Below are 27,831 nucleotides of genomic sequence, written 5' to 3' on the forward strand. Positions count from 1 at the left end.
CTAAAATATATTTAAAAAAACCGTAAAGTGCGGGTTATATTCGCGCGACGCTAGGTTCCGTAAAATATTATTTTTTGCTTACAAATTTACGGTGTTATAATATACCTACTTGCATTGTATTGAAAGTCCTTTTACCACCTAGCCAAATTTCATGATTCGAGGTCAACGTGATTAAATTTTGATTCCTAAGTGAAATCGCGAAATGTAATTAAGTATTTTATATTTTGACAGCGTTGACTAAAGTGACTGATTATTTCACAGCTAATACGGGACAGATAGATGCTCAACGAAGCGTAAGGATTTCTGTTTTATATTTTGAGCTATAGGTAGGAAACCCTAAAATTCCCTAGGTAATTGGGCGTCATTATTGGACCCCTCGGTAGGTACCTTATACCCACATTAATTTATTTCGTCAGAGTTCATTAATCCCATAAAATGGATCATAAATAATGTCCCATCGTGACATTTAATTACAATAATCAGTACAAAACGATTTTACGAGAAACACCTAGGTACCTAAGTATATTAAAATCGGCTTATTTTATGGCATTTGAATAGATTAATATGAACAACTATGAATTATCCATAGTAGCATTGTATTTTACGACTTTGTTTATCATGCAGGTGGCCTTGGTATATTTTCAGATACTTGGTATACTTTCACTTTTCCAGCAGCTATTTACCTAAAGGCTAGTTTTAGTAGTTGTAAGCTAAAGTATTTACTGCAGCCCAGAAATCGTACAGAACTAGCTAGCAAAGAAAATCTGCACATTTGACATCGCATTCGAGATAAAGTCATCATCAAACTAGTGGCAAGTAGTAGTCGCATAAACACTAGTGAACTTAAACTGTCAACCAGTGTGCTGGTTTCCTCACGATGTTTTCCTTAACCCGAAGCAAGTGGTGGTCTAAGAAAATTATTATACCTAGGTACCTACTTATATGAGTCAGATTGGTATACAAGTAGGTAGGTAAGTAAAGTAGTGGTACGAGTAGGATTCGAACCTGCGACCTTTCGAACAGAGTAAAGATTTTTTAATAAGATGAGTAGGGACTTGTAGATAATTATCCTCTCCACCTGTGCTCTCGAACTGTGCCCGCAACCGCAACGTTCTATTACACTAGAGTGAAATACATAATATTTTTACTTTTCTAAACAATTTTTTATTTTCTGGTCTCAAATGATCCCGCGCCCTAGACCCTATATGCACGATCCTCACGATGATGGCCTTGTCGCCCGAATGCAACCGAAACACGCGAGATTAACAGACTGTGTCATAACGAGCAGGTAAGTAGGTACTTTGTTTTTTTAATTTAGATGGATTGGAGTTGCAAGTGGTAGGCCTACCTTCCACTTGCGAGATGGCCAGCCACCATAGCATGGCTTTCGATGTTGTAAATCAGTGAGTCATATTCCCCAGCGCAGACGCACGTTATTAGTTTCGGTCACATTTAAGTGGCCATTAAGTCTACAATATTTAATATTTATTGGTTTACTTTGATACGCATGCGTAACCCCAATAAAATTTAAAATGTTCTATTACTTGAAAAAATTTTTGTTCATAGGGTCATGCGACTGTGGAACGCTATGAACAAAAACCTTTTCACCTCAAATGACGGCTATGAACAAAAACTAGTCTTCTTGTCCGTCTGTTAAGATCTTTTTCTCAGAAAGTCGTAAATGTATATAATCCTCTCTACTTATCCAAATTGATAAGTATCATAAATTAACAAAAGTATTTTTGAGTAAAATCACACACATCCACATCCAGAACAATGTATTGCAAACTCCTAGTTGGCATAAATTATTAAAAGAAGAATAAAATATTCTAATCTAATGCATATGCATGATTGCATTTATAATTGGTTGTTGACGTCGTTGATTAATATTTAATCAGGTACCAAGTCGGTAAAATGTGAAGTGAGTGCCTTGCTTGAAGAATGCAGGTCATTTGTATCAAATTCATGTTTTATTATTGTACACCCTAGTTAAGTACATATAATTACCTTGTATTTTTTATTGTTTTAAGTAAAATTTTATTAACAACTGTGTTGGCATACAGGCAGAAAGGAAAGAGAAAAGGAACTGATATTTTACGGTTAATGCTATAATGTTCACCATCCTCAATACCTACGTTTTGTTTTTATATAACTTTAACTTCTGAGTTAACGGATCTGGATTTACGGACCTTATGGCCTATTACTAGGTAAGTAAGTAACATGGTCATCAGGCCACCGATCCCACAATGTAGGTTAAGATGACGGCCGGTGTTGGTTGAGGGTCGGTGATGTAACAGAGCGTTGTCTTCGCGCGCAGTGCCGAACTCTGAAAAAAATCTATTCCATATTTGAGTGTGAAAAAGCATAGACCGAAGCAAAATAGAACTTCTTTTTAATGAACAGATACATATAAAGTTAAATAACCGAGTTGCCTACCTACAAACAAATTGTTGTCATTACGTCAATAAGTGATGTACCTATATCATGCTGAATTGAATACAGTGATATATATATCATTTTGAATTTGAATTTGAATTAAATTTCAAAAAACCTACCTAAGACAAGATATACAGGTAAATAAATAAGTACCTACTAACAAGTAGGTACAATGTTGAAAGTGTTTCTGGGTTCTAGCTGTAGAAGAATAGATTACTGGATTTACAATGTCAACGACATCATCCAGATAGGCGCCATAGGCGAAACCAGTTTTTCCGTCTTACTGAGTCAGTAATAGTAGGTAAGTAATCTTTGCGAAACCAAGGACAGCCACCACTTTCAAATCCCTTAATGTCAATAGCTTGAAATCCGAGTGAATAGTATTGAATCTGATTATTACGTTAAGATTGCGTCTGTCCGTCAGATCGGTTGCGGCTGCGGCCCTGTCTTAACTTTCCCTGTTACAGCATCACATCGCGCGAGCATTCTTGTTAACGCATTCGGCCACTATGCGCAACCGGCGTCATAGCCAATAACCGGTACTTATCGAAAAAATAATAAAAAAATTCCCAGTGCGCCCAGCCCGTGACAGAAAAGTGAAAAAATAAAAAGTTTAATTGTGCGCCAATTTTAATTCGAAATTTAAAAATTAAAACTCGATGTTCATAAAAATGTGAGTGAAAAATTTAAAACAAAAGTAATTTAGTAAAAAAATCATGAATTACACGTGACAATGTACGGATTCAAAAAGCCTTTGGTCCTGTTGATTTTGATCCTGACATACGCTATACGATTTTGTACCTTCGGTAGTGGTGCGATATGGTATACTCTCGCTTCGCTATTAACGTTTACTGTTGTGTTGGCCTTTGGAACTTATGACCATGACTATTGGTCAAAAAAGGGGGTGTTTTCACCACCATCGTGGCCGTTTGTGGGTCACATATGGCCGTCCATTACTTTCAAGGAGCAAACTGGACTTTGCTACAAAAGGATTTATGATGAACATAAAGATAAAAAGCTCTTAGGTGAGTAGGTATCTATAAGTGTAATAATTGTTTCTCTGCTGTATAATTATACCTACCTATAGTCGTATTAGGTGACTGTTACATTTAAAGCCATAAAAACTACGAAAAATACAATCAACTAACAGAGTTTGTGTTAATAAAACTACTACAAAACTAATTACATAAATGCAGGAAGTGGAATTTCAAAAATCCAGGTAAGGATTTCGTAGGTAAACAGACAGTTATTACATTAGTCATTAGCTAAGCTACCTACTATTGTAACATTTGTTTAAGTAAAAAGTTGTGCAAGCAGCTTGCTTTGTTTGCGGTTCGATATTTCGAATTCTTGAAAAATCTTTTTTTTATTGCAGTACAGAATACTACTTACTGTAATCTACCAGTACATTACATTTATTGTTAACTAGCCACCCGTCCAGACTTCTCTCGGGTATAACATTATAAATTATACACCTAAACCTTCCTCAGGAATCACACTATCTATTGGTGAAAACCGCATGAAAATACGTGCAGTAGTTTTTGAGTTTATTGCGAACAGACAGACGCGGCAGAGGACTTTGTTTTACAATATGTAAGGATAATTACATAATGACGGTAAAATTACTGTACTTAATACAGAAATCGTCGCAATAAGCATTCTATTCTATACACCCAATGCCTATGAAACTAACGTCACTTAAGTTATTTGACAGTTTCAAATATGTAAATCAAGGATTTATCCGCTTACGGTTACTTGATTTAGTACCATAATAACTAATATAAATACTTATGTAAACCTCAAATCCCAAATCCACCTAATTTTTTAACAAGCACCCCGACTCGATAGTGAATAAACAATATAGGTACCTACTTAGAATGAAAAAACTGAACCGATTTCAACCGATTTGGAACTACGATATAACAACACATGCTAATCATATTTCTGTTGGACCTATTCAAGTGATTAGGATGGCATTTGGTGGCCACAAATGTCCACGCGTCATGCGTCCGTAAACAAAAATAATGGGCTTTCCGTATCGTATCTGTCTCAAATAATCTCCATCGCGCAGCAATGCAGTCTGTATAATGTGAACCTTTGAGCAAAATATGATGCAGCATGACCTGTTATATTAATAAACATTTTGACGAAGCGTGTTTCGAATACACTTTTGTATAGAAAATGGTTGATCACTAATAGTATATCAACAATTTCTTAAAACAAAAGTTAAAAAACTAATTTCAACATTCCAGGTACCCACCAGTTTTACGTCAGAACCCTGGTGGTGTGCGACCCGGAGCTGATAAGGAGGATCTGCGTCAACGACTTCCAGCATTTCGTGGATCGGGGCATGTACTTCAATAGGGAGGTAGATCCGTTGGCGGAGTCTGTTTTGTACCTCAGGGGCACGGAGTGGAAGAAACTGAGAGCCAAAATATCGCCGATATTCTCGTAAGTGAATGGAATAGGTACTTGTCTTTTCTTTTTAGACTTTAGAATAGATAAGGGTTAGGTTACCTGGATTACCTGGACACATATCCATGTCCAAATCCCACTAGCTTTATTACGGCGTGCAATAGACTACAGGCACACATAGGTGAAAATTGTACCTAGGCGCCAAGTCGCGTGCCACTAGAGAGAGCCTGACTAGCTACCCATAGAAGTCTATGAGCTACCCTTTATATAGGCATCGTATATGTAGAAGCCAGAGGGACGTAGATAATGAGACCGCGCAAGAAATCGCATCTGGCATCGATCGATCTCTGCGGGGTTGGCAGCATCTCGATAGAGATTTATAGAAGTATTTAAAATAGAAAAACAAGCGAAGGGACAACATTTGCCCAGCTGTGTGGCACACACAGCTTGTTATAAAGTATATTAAAAAAGTGTTATATATTCAGACTTGTGGTCTTTATGCGCATAAAGGTTGCTTTTATTGCGGGTCATTTATTTAAGAACATATATGACTGTCTTGTTAATTTTAATTCAATAAAATAACATTAAAATATCTAATAACGGAAATAATTCCCTGGGTTCGACTTTATTTATAACCTCCGTCAAAGGTCCTATTTCAAAAATTCTGACAGATTTTATAGTTATAGGTACAACTAGGTATTCTTCATTGTTATTAAAGAGAAACTTAAGTAGGTCGTTATATACTGAATAATGGAAATCTCGATTAACTAAGTACATTAAAGTTGTACAAACAGTAGGTAGGTAAATCGATTTCCGATCTAAATACCTAATCAAGTCTTCCGACTCATGTTACCAAATCAGAGCCGCAAGGTATGTATCGCTTCCAGTAACGGGAACCTAAACACAGGTCTAAATTTACATTGCAAATGCGTGTCTAAAGCCGGCTACACACTGTCAGACAGATAAAATAATACTGCGTAGTTTCCGGAGGCAGATACATTAATATTGCATAGTTTGTATGACAGCTTTTATTCACCGCAATGAAAAACCAGTAATGTATGCCGAATCCGCCATAGTTTGGCGAACAGTTCGAAGATAATATAGGCGGCATACGGTAGTTTTAAGGTAAATTCACATTTTGAATTGCATACTGACAATCGTTGATGTGTTTTGTCCTGAGTAAGCATTTCGCAATATAGGTATTGTAGCAAACAATATTCTGCTTATACTTAGGTAGTTAGTTACCTTTCCATATTGCTTAATTTATCGATTTTATCGTCGTTAAAACTACCTTTGAATTTCATAACTTCTGAATGCGAATGTAAAATAGGTACGTAGTTGGTACCTACCTAAATATTCAATAACCACATTTATATATTGAAATCCTACTCGTGCTAAACGGATTTGTATACCAGTCTGACTCATGTATAGTAGTTTTCATAGACCACCACTTGCTGTAATTAAAATTAAGATAATACTTATATTGATAATTTTGTTATTGAAAAATATTGCATGCCTGAAAGGGCAATCTGTTGAAACTCTTACTTATATTTACCATTCCTGTATGTATATACATGTACAAACACAGATTTTGCAATAAATGTTTTTGATTTTGACTTTGCCTCAGGTGAAGGAAAATATCGTGAGGAAACCTGCACAAGTTTCACGTTTTCCATCACTGGTAGACGACTGCCACTAGATGGTCACTGGGTGTCGTAAACGTCATGTCATAGGCTTTTAGGCTACTAATAATACAATCACCTGTCACTACACAATATAAAACAACGTCGCTCCTGACTGTCTCTCTGTAACTACTTATGTATACTATACGATCTATACATATTTCTGAGGAGGTGTATACTTTACACGAGCGAACCCAGGATGGATCACTAGTTCATAGTTATAGTAAATCAATAACACTCGATAAAAACAAGCTAATTTTACGATTACAGACCAAACAAACTTAGAGGAATGTATCCTCTGATCGAAAACACAGCGGATGACTTCGTTCTCAAGATTAAAAACCTACTCAGAGAAGTAAAAAATGACGGTTTGGTTCAGTGTGAGGAGTTAGCTGGAGGCTACACAGCGGACGCGATCGTGCCTTGCGCGTTTGGAGTCAAGAGTCACGTGATGCATAACGGGAATGATCCTTTTGCAATGGCGTTACACGCCTTTTATGAACTCTCTCCGTCTAATGTACTGCAGAGGTGCGTATCTTTTCATCGATAAGATTTTAGTAGTATATGCGAATAGATACTTGTACTAGATGGCGTGGTAGGTAGCCGTAAATCATGATGCCGTGGACTTGAATGAAATCTGACCCAAGTGTTAGCACAAAAAAAGAAGAACAAAAACTATATAAAACGCTTACTCGAAAAGATTATTTATTTTCATTCGTTCTTTTGTGTTATTCGAGTAAGTACTTAGAATTTTTATTGTACTTAAGTAGATGTTGAGAAGAAATATGGTTCAATTTAAAATGTAGTTGTGGGCAAACCTTTAGTGATCCGAAGCGAACTAATGAAAAAAGAAAAACCAGGATTGGCGTTATTCAGAACCTTCAATCATTCCATTTTACGATACAGATTATCTACTACCTAGCAGCTTGATGTGCTGTTTACTGTACACAGCATATTAACCTACCCAAATTCATAGTAAAGTCATCACTATTACGATCCATGCCTTGCATAGATTATCTCCAAGTGCGGCCGACTGTACACGGTAACGTGCTGATTGCAGGACAATGCTACACTTCTGGCCAAAGTTCGCGTTGTTCTTCCGCATGAGAAACATACCAAAGAAAACTCAGGACTTCTTCTACGATGTCGTCACTAATGTACTGCGGTCCAGGGAGAGAGGTCTGTAAGCTCTAAATCAAGTGATTTTTTTTGGGTACCTTAATATAGCTCTTATCTAATCTTATTGTAATCGTCAATGTTTAAGTAGATACAAAATTTTCGTTGTAAGTACATATGCATAGTTATTATAATAATTTCCTGAAGTCCTAGAACAATTACTCAATTATGACGTCACTTTAGAGTTTGATACATAGTATTGACGTGAAACAAAATTACTTAAACTAAATCTACCGCCCACTTCCAAATCACAGGTGAAGAAGCACACTGTGCAACAAACTTCACCGCAGCCTTTTCTCCAAAGACAAATGTAGGTCTTACCTATACATATATTAAAACTAAGAGGAGTTGGCTCTCATAATTCTTCCTAGGTCTACTTGGACCTGAATTCACCTTTCTTTCAAGAAAAGTTCGTCGTATCAAGTAGTTTCATTCTTCTCGTCCTACCGAATCTATAATTTCCGTAACGGGATTCGCTTGCAGGAGACCAGGAACGGCGCGGAGACTTTATAGACATGATGATGGCGCTGAGACAGGACGACAACAACAACAAAGCGGCTGATAAAGATGACACGCAGATCAGTAAGTTTCTGATACAATACCCACACTTTTCTCAAGGTACAGGACTTTTATCATTCACAGCTGCGCTCCAGGGCTTCGCTTCCGGAATTTCGAGATAAAATTCCTACAGGAGCGAAGCCCTACCCAATGTGTTATCCCATGTTATATTCTGTTGGCTTTATAGATCTGACTGAACGTATTTATAATTCATAGTTCCTTTAAATTAAATCATTTTATTTGTCTTCTATTTCTATCTGCTACTTACATTTTTAACATCTTACAATTTCAATTTTTTATTTTACACAACAATGTCACTCCATGAGACAACCATAAACAATATAGGTATAACAATGGAATATAACTTTTAAATGAGGTGGCTATTCACTTACTTATACTCAACATATTCTACCCGTGTACCAAATTTTATAACAATCCGTCCAGTAGATTTTGCGTGAAATAGTAACAAACACATACATCCTCACAAACTTTCGCATTTGTAATATTAGTAGGATTATTTAACATTTCAAGGCACACCAGCGAAGCCCACTTAAATGGTATTCCATTTAATTAGCTTTTCTGGTGTGCCGGTGTGCCTCATCCTCACAGATGTGTTTACGCCCAGTATTTGTCCAGTTTCTTTACAAAAAGTCGAGCGGAAACCCAACATTACATGGTACATATTGTTTTTTAAAAGCATTAAAACAAATATTGTCAGCAAATGAACAATGACAAGTGCTAACACTGCTTTTTAACAATCGCATGTACCTTATGAAAACCGAAACGGAAAAACTCAAATGTCGTACATAATAATCTGCTATAACTATATATATTATAAGTATTAAATATTGTTAAGTATAATATAATTTCTCAGGGGATCTCTTGTATAAGTGCGCCACCGATCTGCTAATAAATGAAGGGAACAATAAAATAGTTGTAAATAGAGTTGATTCAAGCATCTAATAAATCAACGAGTGGCGTAACTAATTATGCAGGGAGCCCGGGTAAAATTTGTTTTGGTGACCCTACAAACAAGGATGAAATTTTTCCAACCAACTTTTTTTGTCTCCTGCCAATCACAGCCATCTGTTCGAGAACAACGAAGCTATCTTATGAAAAAATGTATAAAATCGGATAATAAAATAAACAAACTACTTATTATTCAATTATAAAAGTAGTCCTAAATAAATAAATAATTGTTTAGAGTGAGCAAGTGAAAAGTTGAACACCTTTTCACCTTTGGAACAACCTTTCCAAAAATAAGGCCCACCAACGTCCAAAATCGGTCATGGTCGTCGCTGAACGTTACATAATTCTATTCAAACATGTCATAATGAAGATGTTAGCGTGTATTACATTGCATAACTGTCAAACAACCTTACAACATGTAGTTTTAATTAGCCGACTCAATTCATATTTAAAATAACGTTTTACTCGGATACAACGATTAATTTTATTGTTTTATAAACAATAAACTATATCATCTCTTACTTAGAAAATGTAACAGATTTTAAGCCTTATCTATAAAATACTTACTATCCTACTTAATACTAACATTATAAAAGCGATTATTTAGGCCCTCTATATGTTAAAAATACTCCTTACCACCAGGGGGCCATAGCAGTGGGTAATACATACTTTGGTTCGACATGTGTAAATTTGTATTCTGCGGAATAGGTTTTTCTTGAATTATACAAAGGTACTTTTTTACCTTGAAATTCCGAAGCTGTAGTATCGGTATTTAAAAAAAAGTACATTCAAAAACAAAAGGTTACAGTGAGTTAATATTAAAGGTTCTTTCAATTCCAGCGGACATGATAATATCAGCGAACGCGTTCATAATATTCCTGGGAGGGTTCGAGACCACGTCCTCAACGTTAGCCTTCATGTTGCTGGAGCTGGCCGCCAACCCTCGGGTACAAGATGCTATGCGGCACGAGGTCCTAGAACTGTTGAGGAAGACTGAGGGCCATATAACATATGATCACTTGCAGGAGTTGAGTTATATGGATATGGTTATAAATGGTGAGTTTTTATTGGCTTTTATACTTTGCAAGAAATCTGAAGAAAAAAAAATTATTTTTTTTTTCAAATTCTAATTTTAGTCTGATGAAAAATTGGCAAGAATATCTAATGAACATAAAATAATTTTAATAGTTTTAGAATACTATATTTTCATTGCCACACTTATATCTTCTTATCGAATAGATCGTAGAAGAAGAAATAGTCCTGCAATAACAAAATAATACTATTATTTTAGAAACTCTGCGTCTATACCCGCCATTTGCGACCATCCAACGCCAGTGTACGAAGGAGTACACTATTCCTGGGACTAAAGTGGTTGTAGAAGAGGGGACCATCATTATGTTCCCCACGCTGGCCATACAGAGGGACGAACAGGTACTACAATAAATATATATGGACAAATTCACGAGAAAAATTACACAGATTAAGTCAGCAGTTAGATGAACGCGCGTCTGCGCTCCATTATGTACATAAATTTCTTTAGAAACGTGTTTAGGGTTTGTTTATATTCACAAATACGCCGAATAGAGAGGGTAGCTTTAGGGAGGAATTTTCATTTTGTGGATTTTTCGCGAATATCCCCAAAACGGTGCGTGGCACAGAATATTGTTCGTCTACCTAATTAAAGTTTATAAAATCGTCTACAGCCTAAGTCTATTTAAAGTATATTTAAAGCAACAGATCTAGAAGTTTCAGCATTAGTTATTTGTTCCAGTACTTCGAGAACGCCCAGTCGTTCGTGCCCAGTCGCTGGCAGCACGCGGCGCCGCCGCCCGGAGTCTTCATGCCGTTCGGCGACGGACCTCGCTACTGCCTCGGTGAGTATTTATACCAACTGTCTGTCTACATTTGATGGTAAGTGGTCAGCGCAGCCTATGGAATGCTGCAACACCAGGCCAGGGGATGTCGACTATATAACTTTACCATGTATCAAGCAAACTAAATTAACGATGAGAGTGGTCGCTAATGTGTAACACATACACATTAGCGACCACTCTCATCGTGCACTCCCTAGTTTATCTCTCTTTATTCTCATTCATTATCTTCCACCTGCCCAGCTTTCACTCACATTTTGGGCAATATTCTCATCATCCAAAATAACAAACAAAATGATAGCCACAAATATATGTATAACCTCAATTATACATACCAATTTGCAGGAAAACGTTTCGCCATCCTCCAAATGAAGTGCTGCTTAGTGCGCCTGCTCTCGAACTTCTCATTCAGTCCCGCGCCCAACAAGTTGGCCAACAAATCCGGTGACTTCACACGTACGGAACCCTTCGCCGCGGATCCTAAATCTCCCATCACTTTCCATCCAGCCGATTCTACTCTGAGAATAAGTCTGTTATCACAAAATACCTGAAACTGTGCTTTTGTTAGTTTTGTGTTATTTTTAGATTTGTTTCTCGCTATTTGATTGTTTGTATATTCGAATACACGAAATTTTAATTATGACACGAATAAAATTATATATTTTGTAGTAGTTACATAAAATCTACTGACAGATTATAATCACTACTTCATTTTGGTTTCCTAAAGTAATACTCTTGTGATAAATATATTTTAAATATCTTAAGTAACATACAATACCTCTTTGTTAATATCAGTCAAATGTATCGGTATTTGATTTATGTGTTAAATGTGTTCAAAATAAAAGTAGTTATCTATCGTTTATCTTTCTTTTTTGTTTACATACTATGAGCCATGTTTGATATTTTCAAGTCACGTTGAAGATTAGTGAAATTATAATTATGGTTTAAAAAAACTATAAAATATATATTTGATGTAAACATTTCAAGGTTTGTCCCCGAACATTGGTCCTATCTGCGCTTTATTAATACGCCACCGGAAGCTATGGTATAACGACTTCAAAATATTATTTATTTTGTAATTGTATTTTCCAATTTTATCGTAGTAGGTAATACACAAAGCCATCTTCACTTCATTCCTTTTAAAACCAACAAAAAAAATTAACCGTTTTATTGGATATCGCAAGATGATGACCAATTAACTAATAGCCAGTTTATAGCTAAGCTTAATAAGTGATAATCCTATTAAGTACATGAATGTCCTAGGACATAAATCAGTCGCATAACACCAGCGGTTTTCAAAGTGTGTTTACGCACAAAGCCAGAAAAGGCTATAGGTAGCATGCCTATAACATATGCTACATCTTAATGTTTCGTCGCGCACTTAAACTTTAACAACGCCCTGTGTTCGGCAGTAAAAGGAGACGTCATAAAATGTAACCAGACGTTTTTTCTCATCAACGATTGTACAGTAGGTACAATCTGCTGTCAATATATTTTTTATAAATATGTGCGTATGTTTTCCGACTCGCTCTATGACTTTCGATAAAAATCTTTAAACTTTCATGCTTCAAACTCCTCGGCGACTGCAACATCGCGCTAAACATTATGGTCAAAGGTATACCGAGCCTGGGAGTATAATTTATAATTTCTTCGAGTTCTAATTTCGAACAGAGCCATCTAGATTGAACAAACTACATTAAAATATTGCATAACTATATGGTTAATATCAAACACATTAGCTACAAAAACTATAAAACGTATTAAAAACGGTTCGTGCCAAGTCCCGCAATTATCATTAATTTTTCGATGTACCTATTTATTAGTGGTTATATTGCTGTAGTACAATATTGTAATTCTGTACTGATATTGGGCTACCGAATGCTACAATCAAATAATAAGGTAGGTGATGCACAATGTCAAGGGAAAAAATAAAAAATGCATAGAAAGAAATAATTAGTTTAATCTTACGTCCTCGTGATCTTCAGAGGAAAAAGGGGATATTATTTTACAATATCTTGGGGATTTCCCACTTTAGTTGACGAATTTCACAGCGTCGACCTCTTCAGAAGACTCTGAATCAGATTCAGATGAAGACGAAGATGAATCTTCATCTGAAGATGAGTCTTCATCTGAGGCAGAGTCGCCGCCAGGCAGGGAGATGCCAGCGGTCTCTTCAATCCATCCTCTGTACAGAGCGGGGTTCAGGAATGCTGGGGAGGAAAGTCAACTTTGAGCTAAAGTATACTTTAAGCTAAAGTGTGTTTTATCACTCTCGCGCTTTACAATATTTGACATTGACAGAAAGATACAAAACATACTTTAACTTTTTTGTGAATAAGAGGGTTATAAGATGGTACTCAATTTAACAGACTTCTGTTGGCTGTTAGCTCTCTTACAGCTCTGGTCTTGTCAATGTAAAGTCAATCTACCGAGGACGCCTTAAAGCTCACTTTTCAATAACGTTAATATGTCGGGTGCTCATTTTGTGTCAAATGATCAATTTGCGAAATCTACATAACGCGTTAGACCTCCAAGATCTGTCTGGCGTTAATAAAAGCTTGTGTCAATAAAAGATCACTGCGAATTGAGAACCTCCTCTTTTTTTGTCGGTTAAAAATAATTCAAAATCTTATTTTTACTTACTGCCGGAAGCTGGATCAACCAGGATACCATACTGAACACCATCGACAATAAGAGGTGCTCCGATGTCGAACTGGAAAAATAAATATATCACATTCTTCAATAACATACCAAAGATAAAATTACGGCTATAGCGAAGCCGCTTACCCCACTCATATGACTCAGCCACGCGTATCATCACACATTTTTTTGTTAAAAATAGCTAACATTAAAATTTAAAATAAACACTAAATTTGGTATAAAATTTTATTCAAGTCGGCTAAAGGTATCTCACATGACTTTTAAGACTACCTACCGACATCTAGTGGGAAGTAAAGCGTATACTCACTGCGGAGGCCTCGATGGAAGCGACAATAGCACCATCCTCACCCGACTGGATCTCTACATCAATACCACGGAGCTGTTCTCCAGGACCTATAAATAAAACAATAATATTTTGTTTTCAGAGGAGAAGATCCATAAAAACAAAAAAGGAATTATTTCTTTTTGAAACATTATTTGATATATAAAGTATGTATATTATATATGAGACAATAAGTACATGCAAGTATATAAGATAGAGATTACATCCCCTGTTGTTAATTTCCCAAGCCATACTTCAAGCCTATTTCTTAGGTCTTTTAAGGAATGGTTGCGAGCTATGAAGCTTGTCTGAATTACAGTTTACCAGCGGACGACCACTTTTGTAAGGAGCAGTTGCCCCTCCCTGTCCTTATCTTGCTACGCCCATGGAATAAGCAGAAATTTAGTCTTGTTTGTTCTACTAAGACAATTTTTTGAAAACTATAATAATAATTTAAATGAGTATTACCGCCAGCCTCGTTCTGTCCGTACGCGTAGAAGGAGCCAGATGATGGAAGCTCTGCGCCTTCTGAAGCCAACACGGTAACGTTGACGTTGTCTGCAGAAGAGTAAATAAATAAATAAATATATTAGAACAAAACACACATTGAGCTAGCCCCAAAGTAAGTGAGACTTGTGTTATGGAATACTAACTCAACGATACTATATTTTAAAACAAATACATATAAAGATAAACATCCAAGACCAGGGCCAATCAGAAAAAGATCATTTTCCAAGATTTTTTTCAAGATTTGAAGATTCTTGTCAAAAAATTATCTCCTGAGCGTTTCCCGGTTCCTTCATCAGCCGTTCAGTCCTTGAGTTCGTGCGTGCCTATTGCCAGACCTTTTGAGGTTATAGATATATATCTACTTACGTTAATAAAAAATATATATTAAATTCAATGTTCAAAAAGGTTTTTTCCTAAATATGTGTTTAAACATAATGTTTGCTAAATATTTGAAAAGTTATTTTATGCTACAGACACTACGGTTAAATCAAAAGAAGAAAGATTTAATGTAACTACACCTTAAGTTACCCAAATAAACTGAAAAGTAAATCGATCGAGTAAACATACAACTTGGTTCGCTTAAATCCACAAAACTTGGAAAGTGCATCAGAACAACATTTGGATAAACGAGTTCTTGAAACTTGGCTCTTTTAATGAATACAGCAATCGATCGCTGAGTTTTAATTGTGCGGGAACTTTTAGAGCCCAACTATCGGGGAAATGACCACAGAGCGCGAAACACAACGCGGTTTACGGAATGAGCATCTGGTGAAATTGTGCGAATTAAATATTGTAGGTACTTTTATTTGCACATAACTCCAGACGAATTTTTCGAAAAGAGAATTTTCCAAAATCATCATTATTAAATATAGTATATGGATTAATAATTAGTTTCTGAACGTTCACCCGATTGGAATTGGATTTAGCGGTCTCATTTTCAAATCTTGCGTGTGACAGAAATAGACAACCAGCGACTTACCCGCGACGGGAAGATGTAAGAATTATGATCACGTATCATCATTTTTATATACTTTTAAAAGAACTTAAAAAAAAAATAAACCTAGCATAGTGGTTTCTAGTGCCCCATCCTCCTTGAAAACTCACCACTTAATTCAACGTTTCTGTTAAGGCTGACGAGGGCGATGTTGTTGGCTCCAGTGGTGGCGTTGTAGTTGGGATGGACGTTGATGCTCGCTGTGCTCGTCTCCAACACCAGCTCAGGGCGGATGACGTCCACGGCCCCGAAGCGGGACCAGATAAAACGGGCCCTGGGAACAATTTCAACTTAAATAAATTTTAATTGTAATTTCCGTATTGAGGAGACGTACACTGTCTGAGCCTGAGTGGTGTGATTTCCACTGAAAAATAAAACTATTCCATGTCCCATGGGATGGAGGGTGGATATGAGAAGATTCCCAAAGAAGGTTGACGTCAGTAAAATCACTGCCGAATCTTTAAAAAATATTTTTTTATGCGGACTCGCAGATTTGAGCAGCGAACCTAAATAAAAGAGAAAGAGATTATAGACTCCATCTGGCGATTTGAATCACATATATAAGTTACATACGAATCTATACTACTATACTAATATTAATAGTTGTTCGCCACGAACTTAGACCTTGCGAACACAATAAATTTTGATGAGTTTTTACAAAATTGTGAATATTTCGAAAACGACTCAAACGATTTTGATGCCACACTATTGACATGTACCTTTATAAATTTCATCAAAATCAGACCAACGGTTCGAAAGTTATCGCGTTACAAATAAACATACATAAAATATTTTTTTTGCTTTAAGTTGATTTGTAGACAATAAATGTGAAAGTCTGTCTGTCTATAATGCATTCACGACAAACTTCTAGTCCGCTTTTAATATACAACTAGTATTACGGTGAGATGCAGCTAGCGGAGGTGAGCAGCCATCTTTGGTCGATGATGCTGCCGGCGCAGGTGTTCAGGAGGCCGCTGGTGAACACGGCGAGGCGCAGGTGGACCAATGAGGGAGCAGCGCCAGCTTCCGCACGACTCCATCTGGCGCCTGATAGGTGTAAACATCATTTGAATACAGTCCAATTGCTAAAAATGGAAATATTACTGTGACTTACGCATTTGGGTACATATTGTAAGTATGATCCCTACCATGCCAGAAGGACTTACGTATGTTACGTTAACGAAGTTAACATAGTTGAGTTTCTTTTGGTATTTCTTCTCAACAGTTGACAGTCCGAATGCTAGTAGCTTGTAGCTTGTAGAAAACCCTCTCATCTGATGATGAGAAGGTTTTCTTATAATTTTTCTCATCTGATGATGAGAGGGTTTTCTTTAGCTTTAATTAGATAGCATCAATAAATGACAGCATATGCGGTATTAAACAAAACACTAAGTGTGCACATCTTTATATCGACTTATTTAACTTAGCCTAACTGCTATACATCAGTTTATTGATGCTATCTAATTAAAGCTAGACGAAATGCTATATGCCAATAATAATGCTATATATGTTAGTTAATTCTACAATGATTCATTTTGGAAGTACAAATGTAAAGTTAAAATAAGATAGTAAATACGATAGAATGCCTCGTTTACACTAGGAAAGGTATATATACTTACTGTTGGAGCCAGTGCTACGTGCCTGTAAAAGACGAACAAAAATATAATATGAATAAAAATATGTTATATACAAATACAAGTAATACGCATACACCGCATGCACCTACTAAAGTAACGCGTACGTTTTAGTACGAAGTTCCTAAACCATGTTTCTTACAGTACATGTAGGTACACGATATCTATTCGTGTCGATTCATTCAAGTAGCCCCAGTAGATTTCTACAACTCCGCTTTATGTTATCTAAGAATCAATTGGAATTAAAATTGATGAATTAACGAATGATAAGACTGCAAATCATCAGCTACGATTTATCTTTTAATCTTAATTGTGTTAATCCATGTAAAAAAGCATATGTCTAATCTAAGTACCTACCTATCTTTTCGGTTTTCCTGGGATCGATAAGTTTTATTTTTCACATGACTAAGTACCTAGGACCAAGCAAAAAAGATTGATTGATTGATTTTGACCAATACGCGGCTATTTATGTTTGCATGATTTTTTAAAACTTATGTTACTATAGATATGGGATCTATTCAAAGAAATAAAAAAAAATCTACCACATTATAACACAATCCAAATCTAATTTTCTCGCGTATTTACATCAGATAAGAAATAACTACCTAGATGAAAATTTCGGGATAAAGTACCCTATATGCTATTCCAGGCTACATTCTACTCGTGTACCAAATTTCAACCAAATTCGTCCAATAAAATTTGCATGATTGTGTAAGAAACAGTTTCACACAGACTCGCGTCCAAACTTTTTTTAATATTCAGGGTTTTACTGCTTGCTAATAAAGTATTTGTTACATACGAGTATAAGTATGTACCTAACGCTAGCTGTGTAACCCGTGTGTATAAACAATGTAGCTAATTATCATTTTTTAATTCTTACATTTTTAATTTTATGTAGGCAGCGCCATCTACTTTATATGGCAGAAAGTCTGACAGTCATATCAGACTTTCTGACCAATTCCTCTCGAATCGCGCACTTTCAGGATAAAAAGTAGAGTATCCTTTATGTTAATCTATTGTATCGACTACCTCAAAACCAAAACCGTTTAAGCGTAAAGAAAGTAACAAATATACCTACCTACTCACAAAGTTTTGTGTTTTTAATATTAGTGGCATATCGAACAGATAGCGTTAAAAATATTGTGTTAAATATGGCTAACTGGCCAATCATATCAGGCAAATATATCTAGCGGTTAGTTTATTGATCACATTTCAATATATTTTATCAGAATAATAAACTCACCTGAGCGGCAGCCACAACACACAAAAGAGTCAACGCCAAAGTCTTCATTTTGCAACAATCAGCGACACACTAATACCAATTCACTAATTATAATGTAACAGTAATCGACATAATTATATCTTAATCTCTGATAAGTGACACTAAACCTCATGTTAGATTGATTTCAATTTAATCCCACACGTCATTTCCTTTGCGTAAGTGGTTTAAGTGAAAAAATTTGGATAAAAGGTATTAATATCATTAGTGATTAGTTTTTAATGAATAACATATCATCGGTGAATTTTATCTGTAGCTAAAATTAATTGATTTCGATAAGTCAGGACGTTTGAATGAAAAAATATTTTATTAGAAGAGTCAGGTTTTACAATAGAATTATCATCTAAATAAGTTTAGTCATAATGCCATGGAATTAGTAGGTACGCCGTACAACAAGTACCTATTAATTCCATGGCCAATGTATTGTTTAGTTTGACATACACGTGAAAAACTTGTCGAAATTGTCACAAAACTATTTTCATGTCACCAATATCATAATTAAAATTAGGTTATAGTATGGACGAGTTCATTACCATACAAGCGGCAAAATTTGACCATTACGCGAAGTGTAATTTTTGCGCGACGCAAAGCGGAGTGTTATTATAATGCGAGTGAGATCAGTAACTGTAACGTATAACGTCGAAAAAAACTAGCGCTATAAAATAGCGTAGCGCATAGTGAAAAACAGTTTGTAAGGCTCTGTTAAAAATAATCCATTTAATATATCTAAACTAAACATGGTTTTTATATAGTACGGCAAACGGACTGGTCACCGCTGTTCAGAAACGACTGGTAGTAATAAAACAATAAATGTAATAATACATCAATATATATATATTATTATATTATCTTATAAATCAATTGTCCTTGGGACTTTTGGACCAGGACTTCCTGCCGGTCTGGCCCTCCTTCGGCAACGACCAACTCTTGGACCTCCGCCTTAGCTGCGGAATTTCTTCTACCTGCAAATAAGCCATTATTTTAAACATTAACATTTTCTTCGAACTCTGTCGTTTAAGTTTCGTTTGGCTCATACAAAAAAGAGACGTAATACTTTTTTAAGACAACGCCAATGAAGAGGAAAATATACCCAAACATGGAGGGCACCACATCAAGAATATACTTACTTGATATTCTAATGCTGAGCCATCGCAGCAAGCAAGTAAATGTGACTAAATGAATATTCATGTGCAATTTAAGTGCAATCAAAGTAAAAAAAAATGTACATAATACAACTTATTCAATTCCATTTCTAGTTCATCAGTTCATTATCTAGTTACGCCAAATGTTGGGATTTCGACATTTTGTTTATTATATTATGTATCACAGCAATTACCTACTTTGTCATAGACAAAATATATCCGATGCTTTGCGCCTTGGTGAAAGTTTTTGTTAGTAAAAGTTAACGTCAATTAAACATCGGATATGGGATCGAAACAACGCCGTCTGGTGGCAAATAAAGTTTATTAATAGTTCATACCACGGCCATATTAATTTTAATAAATCTTTATAGTTTTTTAGTATTTTGGCGTCAAAAATCGGAGTGTGTCATTACAGATTTTTTACGTCAGTTTAATCTGAGTAGCAAACCATTTTGTAAACACGTTACTGCTGTCGGTTCTCTTAAAAAAGTAATAAATAAGAAAACAAGGCGGCATACCGTGTTGTCCTGCTTCGGGCTGGGAGTCTTGTGTTTGGACTTCGAGCGGGACTTGGATTTGGTGCGCGAGCGGCGACTGCGGGAGCGGGAGCGGGAGCGCTTGCGGGAGCGGGACCGGCTGCGCGACCGGTGAGATCTGGGAGAGTCAAACATAAATTTATTTGCATACACGCGATTTGTATTTGCAGGATTACAACGAAAATTTAAATTCAGTATATATCAGTCTTATATTTTGTTTACTAATGTGTTAACAGGCAGCAATTCTCAACATTGTTGCGAAACGCTAATTAGTAGCTTTCCGAAATAATATGTAATTTAAAATGTCTACAGAAGACGTTTCAGAATAGAATCGTTAAAATATCTCACCTAGACCTCCTACTCCTGGACCTGGATCGTCGGCTGCGGCTCCTGGACCTGCGACTGTGCGAGCGGCGGCCGCGCGAGTGCGAGCGCGAGCGCGAATACGAGCGGCGCCGCGAACGCGAACGCGAACGCGAGTACGAGCGGCGGCGCGAGCGCGAGCGCGCGCGGTCGTCGTGCTCGTTGCGGCTCTCTTGCTCCTTCAGCCTCTTGAAGTACCTGCATAGGAGTTGTATGCTTTGTTTTGTTCTAGTTATTTGTACATAGCTTGATGACGCAGCTTTATTATTACAAATCAAATCAAAATTATTTATTCACACTTATTGGCATCAAAATCTTCATCATTTTCACATTTATGAGAGCTGTCACCTAGATCGTGCTTATATTATGCATTGTCATAGAAACTGAAACGACGTGGATTTCATCCCTAAAAGACAAGCGGGAATAGGTGAGTGAAATGACTTGCAAAATTTTACTAATACGAGAGAGGTGGTTTGTAATGTGGTTCCGATAAACACAACACAGAAACAAACACAACACACCCAGAACAGCAAATATACAAATATTTTCCTCCAGATGGATTGGCGTGGCACTGCGCTGCGGAGGTCGTCTAACGAAAAGTATGTAGAAAAAAATCTCTCACATATAATACTGGTGACTGGCGTCGGGCCCGTCGAAGTATGGCATGCGCCCCCTCCCGCGCCCCCGGCCGCGCCCCCGACCCCGCGGCCGCGTGTACACCTCCGGCGGCGGGTAGTACGCGCCTCGCACCGGGTAGTACATGGGGTTGGCTGTAGGGGCGACTGTGTTCAACTCCACGGAATATCAAACCGTATACAAGATAAGATGTGACGTTCCACGAGAACTGGATTATGGGAAGTCGGTCAAGACGTTTCACTTGCTCATTTGTAACAAAGCCCGCGGCTCTGCCCGCGTGAATTTCCCACGGGAGCAATAAATTTTCCAGGATGCGTCCTTCTTCTACTTTAACAAACTACATATATGCAAGTTTTTAAGAAGATTAGTTAAGTAGATAAAGCGTGAACAGTTTGTATACCAAGCTGACTGATGTATAGTAATTTTCATAGACCACCACTTGCACCTTATCTCGTGCAACGTCACATTTATGTGACTTTCCATGGGTACAAGTACCAATTATAACTATAATTACGACTATTTCTGTAATCTGCTACTCAAAAATTATTCCGGACAAACATAAAAACACATACAGAAAAGACGTCCATAAAACCTTTACCTGTGGAACGTCACATACTTATATATACTGCCGTTATAAACAAGCGGACCATCAACTGTTTTTTTTTTTTCAAAATCTAAAAATTACAAAATGCTGGGAGATTGCCTTTTTGCAAAGAAATGCCTCGATTTTGAAAAAAACATGACATTGCTTTTAGTATAAAAGAAATATTATTATTAGTACAGTCAACCAAAGAGTCAGATCTGCTAAAACAACACAATAAAAAAATATATTATCAATACAGCAAAAGAGGTAACGTCTGATTTAGACAGGGCAAGTAAAAAATTTGAATTTGTGTAGGTACATTCAGTGTTGGTGGAGTCATATGCAGCATTACTCCCAAATAATTAAAAACTCATCTAGCTCTTAGACCTTCAAATCGGAGTCAGTTACAACAAGTTATTTTGTCTGAAGCAACCCTATTAATACGTCACACAAATGGATAACAAAATGTAAAATAGGTATCATGCACAAATAATATACAAATTCAGTGTTTGCTAACAAATGTAAAACCGAAAGTCTATTTGTATGAATAAATATAATAATCTGAATTATCATACAAACAGTTAAATGGCCTGAAAGACGCTGGTGGCGAACCGTTCGTAACTAGTCTTAACTGAAATCTATTGCGCACATTTAGCTAAAAATGTTACAACAAAATAATTTCTTAACATTTTAGCAGACACTCGACGAGACTCAATATAAGTTTTAAGATTTTAAGGCCCATGTAGACCGGATGCAGAGCGGTGCGCGTTTATTGTAGGCTACACTTCTACACAAACCTCGCGCATTAACTGCTACATACGCATTACGTGTGCATCGACCTTTATTCTAACTGCTATAGCTCCTGTCCGGCAGAGCGTTAGGCTTAATTAATCATAAAGACAGCAAAAAATTGCATCATTGTGTACGAAAAGTTAAGTCAAAATAATTTACCGTGATAAACACAATCCAACAGAAATACACACCGGTCAAGAAAGTGATTGCCGACTAATTATACATACTTCATCATCTCGAGACGTGAGCTTAGCGCTTGTGTGCGTTTTCACTACCACACTTCACTTATTGTCACTTTATCACTTCATTTCACCACTTAAACACTTTTATTACAAACTTGTAGGATTTTTATTCAATAACACACAAACGCAAAGCTCAAGTGACGCAATCAGAGTATATCCGATGGAACGCTGTGGAAAAATGTAAATTAGTCATGCAATAATGTCATGTTTGCGGGTTTTGTTTTGCCGTCTGTACCTTAATAGAATGATTCAAATGTAATTTTCAACAGTCAAAATTAATACTGAATCAACTGGAAAAGGTCACGATTAAAATTAATATGGTTAATAGGGAATATGCACACATTTTTTAAAATTATTTCAAATAATATCATTACTAAATTCATAAGTTTTATAAATATGGTTTTATTTTAGTTGCCGATGCGTCAGCCAGCGTCACGTATTATAAGGTAACTTCGTTTTGGCAAAAAAATAAAGAAAATTAACCTTCATCGCTTATAAATTCATAGTTTTGAACGGATTTTTATTTCAATATAAATAACACGTTATTTTTAAATAAGTTTTCATATATGTCCCCCATTAGCGAATCCTCACGGCTTCATAGACAGCATCGTGTATGATTCGCAAAAAAAGCTGGTTTTAAAATTTGGTTTCATGGCGCACAGTGCAGCTGACCCAAATCATAATAAAACTTATTTTTTCTTAAAAATTGTTGCACTAAGTCTGTTAATAGTTAACAGAAGTGTAACCGCCACAAACTTCAAAATGCGCAACAGAAAAACCAAATCATGATCATGTATAGTATAGGAAGGCATGGGACGAGTCTTTCTCGAGAGGAGTTTGTAATCGGCGTTAAAAATATAATGCCGGCTGTACACTATATGCCGAGGCGAACACATAGATCGCGTTGTTATGTGATCCGAGATAGTGTGGAGCCGGAATAAGATGTAACGTTCTTGCACATTCCCTATTCCCATTATTGGAATAAAATAAACAAAATCGGGATGGTGTGTAAGCATACTCATACTTTGCGGGAAGGGGTAGGGCGGCACGCCGAACGGGAAGCCGTAGCCGTAGGCGCCCGGAGGCACGCCGTACATTCCTGGAGGAAACATTCATCATTATTATATATATTACTAGCAACCAGTCCATTGGTGAACAGACGGTGCTGTGTAAATGTGCATTAACCTTAACATATCAATTTTCTCTCCGATCTGTGTGTTTTCCCAGTTCCTTTTTCAGCCAATGAGAGTCCCGTGGTCCGCTTTCCTATTCCAATCCTAGTTGTCAGACTACTGGTGCGAATATCATTCATCATCATCTTGATGACATTAAGTCAGCACTTGATTCCCCTTTTGCTAGGGCTAAGAGCGGCATAGCCAGACATTTGTTCGCTTCGTAATTTACCAGTCTACGCAAGACGTGGCCGTACCGGCTCCGGGTCACTCCTGGAGCTTGTCCACTGTCACGTACATGACGACTGCTGCGAATGCGCTAGTTCCACACGCGGTTGACCTCACCTGTAGCTTTCCCATACTCGAATTCCCTCTCAGGAGTGGTCAGCCGCTCCGTTTTTATTCTCTTCAACTTCGTGTCCTCTTCTGAAGACAGCGAGTCGATGGAGGACCGTCGCGCCTGCTTCTTTGTCTCTAACGCTGAGCGGATTACCACGCGACCTGTAACATGTCAGTCTATTTTAGATTCTTTGGCATTAACCATAAAGCACAATTCAGCTTGACTAGAGAATATTATTTAGTCATAAGACACACACACCTGATATAAGCGATTTAAAAGGCACCAGTTGCTATTTTTACAAGCATTCATTTAGTTTCACCTGTCTGTAATCAAATCTTACAAGTTTAATTTCACTTAGTTCTGCTTGTCCTACAGAGTTCAAGTTTCCCACGTAGCTTCAGTTTCTATGACAATGCATTATTATAATAGGCATGACCTGATGATGCACCTAGGATCGTCAACGAAAGAACTCCTGAACCGTACGGACAGCACGGACATGATATTTTTGTCACGCGTTGAATGCAACAAGATCTCTGTGACGACAAAGCTAGTGGCACAAATGACATTTTTGTAAAAATCTTGTCGTTTACGTTACCATCGAGGGCATCTTTGAGTTGTTGCCGCATCTCTTCCACAACTTTCTCCTGTATTCGTTTGAAGTGGTCCACGACGTGGTTCCTCTCGGTGCGCCTCAGAGCGTGGCGGTAGCTTGCGTCATTCTGTTGCAGATCTGGTCGCAGCTGAAATGAAACATGTAGCCTCTTATTCGTAAAAAAGTTATAAGTATTTTAAGCTAAAGTATGTTTTGTCACTATCACACTTTACAATATTTAACATTGGCAGAACGATACAAAACATATTTTAGCTTTAAGCATGGTTTAACTTTGGTTAATCTACCTCTATAACAACATTAACTAATATTTTGGCTTATTTATAGGACCTATTTGGTAGGACACAGTACATATGTTACGCGAATGGTAGAAAGCGTATTTCAAATAAAATAAATACGCAAATCATTTTCAATTTACATGATGGAAATGGCTGAGCAGACTGAATACATAAACTTGTACGCGTTAAAATGTCCAGTGATGTTTCGTATTGTATGGAATTGTATGAAAATTGGCACACTGGCCTCGTTGCACGTGTGCACGTGAGCGTGCAATTCAATATAAATCAACGTCACATGACAGCCTCAAAAGTGTCTCAGTGGAACAACTAGGACAAAAGTTTCCAGAATAGATTTCTACAAATCTTAAACTGAGCAACTTCAGAAGCATGCTGTAATATACAAAAGCTGCTCACATGGTGGTGGATATGTTTAACCAGTACACTGTCTTTTGCTTTTCTATTTGCTTGTCCTGAGTCTAATAGTTTATCTATTTGCAAAACTGGACTCTGGTCCTGGACATAAAAAGGGGTATATTTGTGTTAATATCAATAAAGTTATAAATATTTTACTTAACTTTATAGTAATAGTTAATTTTGTATGATAGTTTTTGAGTAAAGTTAATATTTTTATAATGAATTATGAAAAAATCATGCACTGTTGCACTTCATTAAAACAGCAGATAAACATAACTACCACCAAATAAAATAGGCAAAATAATGTTAGGAAAGCTGTGGAAACAGGAACCCGATTTATCAAGTAAATAATTTCACAATTTCTTTTAAAAGAACCTGTGCTCTAACTGCAATATTTTTGTAGTGGATGCTTCAAATAAAACTGTTATCTATTCCATAAAATATTAGATTAGATAGATTTTTACAAATCTTTTCTCTTTATTTTGTTAGTATGAAAGTACTTTTATTCAACCAACCTCAATTCTCTTGAACAATTCCTCCATTAGCCTTATGGCCTGCAGCCTCTTCTGAGCCTTGAGAAGTTTCCGTTGCTCCTCCAGGACCTTCACATTGACATTCAAGTTGTCCTTCTGAATCAGCTTCGCTAGCTGTTTCTTCTTGCGCCTCTCTTCTCTTTCTTTCATCTTTTCTAGTTTTTCCAACTCCACTCTTTCAGCTTTTTGTCTAAAAATTTTACTAATATTTTATTGTTGTTTCACATACAAATTGTACAGGAAATACTAAAATGTTGATTTAAAAGCTAAGTGCATAGCAGAAGATATTTCTTTACAAATAAGCAGGACCTATGTACAAATACAATGTAAGTTTTATATTTTGTTTACATGAACTTGTCAATAAATAAATAAAGAAAAGTAAAAGCATTTTACATAAATACCTTTCTTTAGCCTGTTTCTTGGCAATCTTCTCTCTCTCCACCTTATCTTCATCATCCTTGGCTCGCTGACGTGCTGCTAGTCTTTCCCGCACAATGGCTCTGCGCTTCACTGCTGCATCTGTCATATGCTTTGTTTTGTCAAAATCCACTGCTATTCCACACCACTCTGCCAGATCGTCGCGTTTCCGAAGCAATTTACGCCCTCGCAACGCGTCCATACAGCGCACAAACCCAACATACTCACTAAACTGAACATATGCATCAAAATACAAGTCAGCATTTTGTGCAGGGGTGCTTATACCTCTCATGTGCACTTTCATCTGCATTCTGAAAGGATCAGCACATGGAATATCCACTTGCCGTATAGAACCAAACTTTTCAAAAACTTTCTTGAAAATACACTCAGATGGAGGAGCATCATCATCTTGGTCCCTATGATGTACGAACCAGCGGATTGGTAAATTTTCTATGTGGACAGTGTCAGGTCTTTCACCCGGTTTCATTTCATCCATATCAGTAGCATCACGGAAAAAAGAATCCCACGAATGTCTACTAGGAAAATCAGATTTCGCTTCAGAAACTTTCACCTTTAGTGCTTCAGGAAAATTATTCAACTGTATAACCCTATCATCAAGTCTCGATAGAACTCGCTGCAATTTGTTCACATTATCTAGCTCAGCGTCAAATCGTATCAATTCTGAACTATGCTTCGACACTTTGAGAATGGAGAACCCATCAGGTTGGATCATCTTGCGCAATTTCTCCATTAATTCCCAGTTGGATATTGACTTGTTGTGGACCTTGTGGGGAGGAAGCTGAATGGAAATGTTAAGTTTGGCGAATGGCTTTAAATACAAACGCTGAGGCAAGTATAACGCCACAGCATCTGAGGTGTCCCTACAAACTTGTATATTCATTTTGTATGCCTACTTTTAACCAAATACAAAATAGATTTAAGATTAAATTAACATTACAAACAAGAAATCAATGATACTAATTGGAATAAAAATAAACCTTGCTAAAATAGAAAACCAACTAAATGAAATGATAATAATTTATGATATGGATGTGACCAAAATAATGTTTCGCTTCCATGGTGAGTCCACGCCACACTCTTCAAAAACTACTAGGAATGTTTATTTAAGTTATAAAAACTGTATTATAGCTAAGCTAAACTAGATTTCCACTTTAAAATACAACAATATTTTTTTTTTTCTGAAAATTGGTCTCCCTGCAAAGTGCATTTTGTTTTTTTAATAATTTTGACATTTCATCGTTTTTT

The 27,831-nt window shown here is 36.7% G+C and overlaps 3 protein-coding genes across 9 annotated transcripts; 1 reads left to right on the forward strand and 2 right to left on the reverse strand.

The window, feature by feature from the left end:
* The first annotated feature begins 2,029 nt into the window (after positions 1-2,029).
* On the forward strand, positions 2,030-11,959 carry LOC128675941 (cytochrome P450 6a2-like). Of its 2 annotated transcripts, none has more exons than XM_053755768.2 (9): positions 2,030-2,207; positions 4,689-4,887; positions 6,804-7,061; positions 7,594-7,712; positions 8,193-8,291; positions 10,077-10,292; positions 10,528-10,667; positions 11,008-11,110; positions 11,453-11,959. In XM_053755768.2, exons 2-9 carry the CDS (start codon positions 4,787-4,789, stop codon positions 11,656-11,658), a joined length of 1,242 nt encoding a protein of 413 aa, XP_053611743.1. In that variant the 5' UTR covers positions 2,030-2,207; positions 4,689-4,786; the 3' UTR covers positions 11,659-11,959. The 2 variants fall into 2 exon arrangements, with proteins under 2 accessions (XP_053611743.1, XP_053611742.1); XM_053755767.2 differs by lacking the exon at positions 2,030-2,207 and adding an exon at positions 2,796-3,461.
* Positions 11,960-13,049: 1,090 nt separating this feature from the next.
* LOC128676190 (chymotrypsin BII-like) lies at positions 13,050-18,599 on the reverse strand. The gene is made up of 8 exons (XM_053756193.1): positions 18,472-18,599; positions 17,214-17,235; positions 16,494-16,641; positions 15,705-15,868; positions 14,559-14,648; positions 14,076-14,161; positions 13,751-13,820; positions 13,050-13,317 (listed from the first exon to the last, which is right to left on the reverse strand). The coding sequence occupies exons 1-8, from the start codon at positions 18,517-18,519 to the stop codon at positions 13,139-13,141; spliced, it is 807 nt and encodes a 268-aa protein (XP_053612168.1). The 5' UTR covers positions 18,520-18,599; the 3' UTR covers positions 13,050-13,138.
* Positions 18,600-19,320: 721 nt separating this feature from the next.
* On the reverse strand, positions 19,321-27,810 carry Xe7. Of its 6 annotated transcripts, none has more exons than XM_053756191.1 (11): positions 27,623-27,810; positions 26,550-27,364; positions 26,131-26,338; positions 25,616-25,714; positions 24,909-25,053; positions 24,319-24,474; positions 23,820-23,900; positions 21,171-21,318; positions 20,534-20,746; positions 20,168-20,303; positions 19,321-19,469 (listed from the first exon to the last, which is right to left on the reverse strand). In XM_053756191.1, exons 2-11 carry the CDS (start codon positions 27,314-27,316, stop codon positions 19,365-19,367), a joined length of 2,058 nt encoding a protein of 685 aa, XP_053612166.1. In that variant the 5' UTR covers positions 27,317-27,364; positions 27,623-27,810; the 3' UTR covers positions 19,321-19,364. The 6 variants fall into 6 exon arrangements, with proteins under 6 accessions (XP_053612166.1, XP_053612164.1, XP_053612161.1 ...); XM_053756189.1 differs by having other exon boundaries at positions 27,564-27,810; XM_053756186.1 differs by having other exon boundaries at positions 23,826-23,900; positions 26,550-27,810.
* Between the last annotated feature and the right edge of the window lie 21 nt (positions 27,811-27,831).

The sequence above is a fragment of the Plodia interpunctella genome, chromosome 15 (assembly GCF_027563975.2).
Source record: "Plodia interpunctella isolate USDA-ARS_2022_Savannah chromosome 15, ilPloInte3.2, whole genome shotgun sequence".
Classification (NCBI taxonomy): Eukaryota; Metazoa; Arthropoda; class Insecta; order Lepidoptera; family Pyralidae; genus Plodia; species Plodia interpunctella.